Source organism: Cetorhinus maximus, unplaced genomic scaffold, assembly GCF_964194155.1.
Source record: "Cetorhinus maximus unplaced genomic scaffold, sCetMax3.hap1.1 HAP1_SCAFFOLD_4850, whole genome shotgun sequence".
NCBI classification, from domain to species: domain Eukaryota; kingdom Metazoa; phylum Chordata; class Chondrichthyes; order Lamniformes; family Cetorhinidae; genus Cetorhinus; species Cetorhinus maximus.
In genome coordinates, this window is record NW_027600749.1 from 5,001 (window position 1) to 10,291 (window position 5,291).

The 5,291-nt window shown below is 59.7% G+C and overlaps 1 protein-coding gene across 1 annotated transcript in view; it reads right to left on the minus strand.

The window, feature by feature from the left end:
* Positions 1-5,285, minus strand: part of mvp (major vault protein) — a gene marked incomplete at its 3' end in the record, with an annotated part of 7,836 nt that extends 2,551 nt beyond the window's left edge. The window contains exons 1-4 of the mRNA XM_078538342.1: positions 5,216-5,285; positions 3,709-3,840; positions 2,839-2,933; positions 1,642-1,878 (exon numbers count right to left, since the gene is read on the minus strand). Of these exons, the coding sequence (XP_078394468.1) occupies positions 1,642-1,866 (225 nt within the window). The remainder of the gene's footprint in view (positions 1-1,641; positions 1,879-2,838; positions 2,934-3,708; positions 3,841-5,215) is intronic.
* Positions 5,286-5,291: the final 6 nt, after the last annotated feature.

The following is a 5,291-nucleotide window of genomic DNA, read 5'->3' on the forward strand; positions in this document are numbered from 1 at the left end:
TGACATGAAAATTGGCGGGGTGGTAAATAGTGAGGAGGATAGCCTTAGACTACAGGAGGATATAGACGGGCTGGTCAGATGGGCTGATCAGTGGCAAATGGAGTTTAATCTGGATAAGTGTGAGGTGATGCACTTGGGCAGGACAAACAAGGCACGGGAATACACGATGAATGGTAGGACCCTGGGAAGTACCGAGGATCAGAGGGACCTTGGTGTGCATGTCCACCGGTCCCTTAAGGTAGCGGGACAGGTAGATAAGGGGGTTAAGAAGGCATATGGGATATTTGCCTTTATTAGCCGAGGTGTAGAATATAAGAGCAGGGAGGTTATGCTGGGACTGTATAAAATGCTGGTTAGACCACAGCTAGAGTATTGCGTGCAGTTCTGGAATCCACATTATAGGAAGGATGTGGTTGCACTAGAGAGAGAGCAGAGGAGATTTACCAGGATGTTGCCTGGGCTGGAGAGTTTTAGTTATGAGGAGAGATTGGATAGACTGGGGATATTTTCCCTGGAGCAGAGGAGATTTACCAGGATGTTGCCTGGGCTGGAGAGTTTTAGTGATGAGGAGAGATTGGATAGACTGGGGGTTATTTTCCCTGGAGCAGAGGAGATTTACCAGGATGTTGCCTGGGCTGGAGAGTTTTAGTTATGAGGAGAGATTGGATAGACTGGGGGTTATTTTCCCTGGAGCAGAGGAGATTGAGGGGGGGACATGATTGAGGTGTGTAACATTATAAGGGGCGTGGATAGGGTAGATAGGAAGGAACTTTTCCCCTTGGTGGAGGGATCAATAACCAGGGGGCATAGATTTAAGGAAAGGGGCAGGAGGTTTAGAGGGGATGTGAGGAAGAATTTTTTCACCCAGAGGGTGGTGGGAATCTGGAACTCACGGCCTGAAAGGGTGGGAGAGGGAGAAACCCTCATAACCATTGAAGAAGTATTTGGATGAGCACTTGCGATGCCATGGTGTACAAGGCTATGGGCCTAGTGCTGGGAAATGGGGTTAGAATAGTCAGGTACTTGTTTGACTGGCGCAGACTCGATGGGCTGAATGGCTTCCTCCTGTGCTGTAGACTTTTATGAGTCTACAAATGCTGTGTCTTAGAATGAGCCTTTAAACCGAGCCCCTGCCTGTTCTCCAGGGTTGGTGGAAATGCCCCTTTGACCCGGTTGTGAAGAGCTGGAGTGATCTCCTGGGGACCAACAGCTGTCTTTCCGGCAAAAAAACCCACCGCCACAGATTGCCTGCTGGCTCACCTCGCCGCCTCTATGCGGGATCTTGCTGTGCGTACACTGGCTGCCCGCCTGCCCTGCGCTGCTACAGCCGGGGCCCTTCACACAGAGCTCATTGGCTGGGAAGAGATCTACTGGGGTTGGGGGGCTGGTGCTGTAGAAATGCAGTCCCTTCATTTGAAACACGACTTGCTGCAATGACCCTGCCTGACCAGCAGGGGGTGTGTGGCGGGTAGGCACTGTGACACGTTTACATAGGAAGTTCCCACTCTAAATCTGGAGGGCGGGAAATGTTCGGACAAGGCGTGCAGGTGCTGTCTGCGATTAATTTTGGACGGATGGATGGCCTCTCTGCCCCCCTGCCCCCAACCCTCCCCCTCACCTTCACCCACCCCTCCCCCTCACCTTCACCACTCTCTTCTGGCCGAGCTGTGGTTTGCCGTTGGTTCCGATGGGATTCAGGATGACACAGTACTGCCGGCTGCTCAGGGTGGTGATGGTGACCACCCCCACCAGCTCCTCGTTCACGTTGGGGATGTAGGCCTCGGCGTCGCTCATGGTGATCAGCCATTCCTCCCCGGTCTTCCGGACCTGCTCGTCGCTCTGCTGGAACGTCTGCGATGCTCTCATGTGGAGTGCATTCTGTCGAGCGTGGGAAGGAGGGTCAGCATGTCCGATCCCAGGCCCAGGGGGTCCCGGGGACTCACCACCCCACCCCCCCCAAAACCCTGGGGACCCAGAGAGTGACCCGCTCCTCCCCAAACCAGTGAGTCCCAGGGACTGACCCCCCTCCCCTCCCCAAACCAGGGGGTCCCGGAGACTGAACCCCCTCCCCTCCCCAAACCAGGGGGTCCTGGGGACTGATCCCCCCTCCCCAAACCAGGGCGTCCTGGGGACTGACCCCACTCCCCAAACCAGGAGGTCCTGGGGACTGACACCCCCATCCCCAAACCAGGGGGTCCCGGGGACTGACCTCCCCCCCTCCCCAAACCAGGGCGTCCTGGGGACTGACCCCACTCCCCAAACCAGGAGGTCCTGGGGACTGACACCCCCATCCCCAAACCAGGGGGTCCCGGGGACTGACCTCCCCCCCTCCCCAAACCAGGGGGTCCCGGGGACTGACCCCCCCCCCCCCCAAACCAGTTGGTCCCAGAGACTGACTCTCTCTCCCCCCCCCACCCCCACCCCACCCCCGGGTCCTGAGACAGACTCCCCCAGCCCCCTCCCCTCCCACAGGCCCTGGGGGACCCCCGACTCTCCCCATACCCGGCATCCCGGCCTCCCCTCACTGATCAGGGAAATGCCCCACCCTCCTCGCCAAACACAGGGGGTGGGTCCTGCCCAACTCCCACCCCCCCTCCCCGAAAAACCAGAGCCCTCATCAAACCCCTACCCATCCCCCACCGTCACCCACCTCCCCGAAACTCCGTGTACCAGCCTGGCCCCCACTTCACCCTCACCCACCCCACACCCGCTCAACCTGGGACCCCCAACCTCACAGATCCAGGTTCCTATCCCAGTCCTCGCCTGTCCCAGCACATACCCCCCCTGAACAACTGCCCCCCAACTGCCCCCCTCCCAGGGGCACCGCTGGGTACTCACCTTGTCCGTCAGCACGTAGGCACTGACAGTGTCCACTACTTCCTCGTACACACCAGGGAGGTAAGCACCCACCTTCCGAACTAACCACTCTTCACCTGTAGCAACAAGAACCAACGGTCAGTGCCCGTGGGGGAGACCCGTACCCCGGGGAGAGTCAGTGCCCGGACCCCGGGGGAGAGTCGGTGCCCGTACCCCGGGGAGAGTCGGTGCCCGGACCCCGGGGAGAGTCGGCGCCCGGACCCCGGGGGAGAGTCGGTGCCCGTACCCCGGGGAGAGTCGGCGCCCGGACCCCGGGGAGAGTCGGCGCCCGGACCCCGGGGAGAGTCGGTGCCCGGACCCCGGGGAGAGTCGGTGCCCGGACCCCGGGGAGAGTCGGTGCCCGTACCCCGGGGAGAGTCGGTGCCCGTACCCCGGGGGAGAGTCGGCGCCCGGACCCCGGGGAGAGTCGGTGCCCGGACCCCGGGGGAGAGTCGGTGCCCGGACTCCGGGGAGAGTCGGCGCCCGGACCCCGGGGGAGAGTCGGTGCCCGTACCCCGGGGAGAGTCGGTGCCTGTACCCCGGGGGAGAGTCGGCGCCCGGACCCCGGGGAGAGTCGGTGCCCGGACCCCGGGGGAGAGTCGGTGCCCGGACTCCGGGGAGAGTCGGCGCCCGGACCCCGGGGGAGAGTCGGTGCCCGTACCCCGGGGAGAGTCGGTGCCTGTACCCCGGGGGAGAGTCGGCGCCCGGACCCCGGGGAGGGAGAGTGGGTGGTTTGTGGAGCCGGAATGCTCTTTTTAATGATTTGCTCACTCTGCAACTCCAACACTCTTCACCCCATTCAGTCCCCTCAGTAAGGGAGGGGGTTAGAAACGTCCCAATTGGCACACTCACCAGTCACTCGATCGTGGCCTTCTCTGTCCTTGGTCTCCTTCCGCGCCCGGAGTCTGATGGCCTGGTTCTGACGGATCACCGTCGCCTGGATCGTCTGGACAACCTCAACCTCCTTCCGCGGGATGTAGGTGCCTGGTGGTGGTGGGGGGAGTGGGGAGCAGGGGAAAGAGGAGAAGCCAACATCAGGCAAGGTCTGTTCGAGGTACAGTGTGTCTTGGCTAACTCCACTGGGCTCCTTTTGACGAACGGGGAGAGGCTGGGTGAGAGCAGTGGGCTGCATGTTGTGCAGACGAACATTCAGAAGGCTTCTGACAAAGTGACACACGACAGACTTGTCCACGGAAGTCAAGGGTGAACGGGAGAGCGGCGGCCTGAGTAGAACATTGACCGAGGGTCAGGGAGGGGTTGCGGTTTCTCAGGTCGGGCAAGTGTGTACCATTTTTATTTTACTGGGAGTCAGTGCTGGGATTACCGCTCTCTCTTTGGAAGTTGTTAATAAGCTGGACTTGGGTACAGAGCGGGCATCGTTTCAAAGTTTGCTGATGACACCGAGCTCCGAAATGCGGTGAGCAGGGAGGAGGAGAGGAACAGACCCCAGAGAGGACACAGAGAGGCTGGAGAGATGGGCGGACAAGTGGCAGATACAGTTTAACACAGAGAGAAGTGTGAAGTGATTCATTTTGGTGGGAAGAACGTGGAGAGACAGTATAAAATAAAGGGGACAATTCTAAAGGGGGGGCAGGAGCAGAGGGAACTGGGGGTAAATGTGTATAAATCATTGATGGGGGCAGGACAGGGGGAGACAGCGGTTAATAACGCAGACAGTATCCTGGGCTTTATTCATAGGGGCGTAGGGTACAAGAGCAGGGAGGTTACGTTAAACCCTTTATAAAACTCCGGGTTCGCTCCCAGCTGGAGTTTCGTGTCCAATTCCGGGCTCCGCACTTTGGGAAGGACGTCAATGCCCCTCGGAGAGGGTGCGGAGAAGGAGATTTACCGGAACAGTTCCCGGTGGGGATGAGGGGACTTCAGTCCCTGTGGGAGAGAGAGACCGGGAGAAGCTGGGATCGTTCTCTCCCCTCGGAGCGGAGAAGGTTAAGGGGGGGGAGATTGAATCGAGGGGCTTTCCCGAATCGGGAAGGGGGTCGGGATCGAGGGAGTCAGTGAGGGAGGGAAACTGTTCCCGGTGGCAGGAGGGGTGGGGAAACCAGAGGGACAGGGATTGAAGGCGATCGGGGAGGGGGGGAGATGGGGAAAGGTTTTATTTGGGACCCAGCGAGTTGTTGTTGATCGGGAAGGCGCTGGGAGCAGATTCAATAGGAACGCTGGGAATGGGGGAATCGGAGAAACACTGGGAGGGGGTAACATCCACAGGGATATGGGGAGGGAGAGAGAGAGAGCGAGGGGGAGCGGGATTAATGGGACAGATCTTGCTGGTACAGGCACGATGGGCAGAATGACCTGCGGACTGTCTGACGGGAGGATGGTGGGATTGGGAGAGATGTACCTGGACCCTCAAACAGCCATTCATCCCCAGCCACACGCTTATCCCCGGACTGGTCCTCAAAATCCAGCAGCGCCTG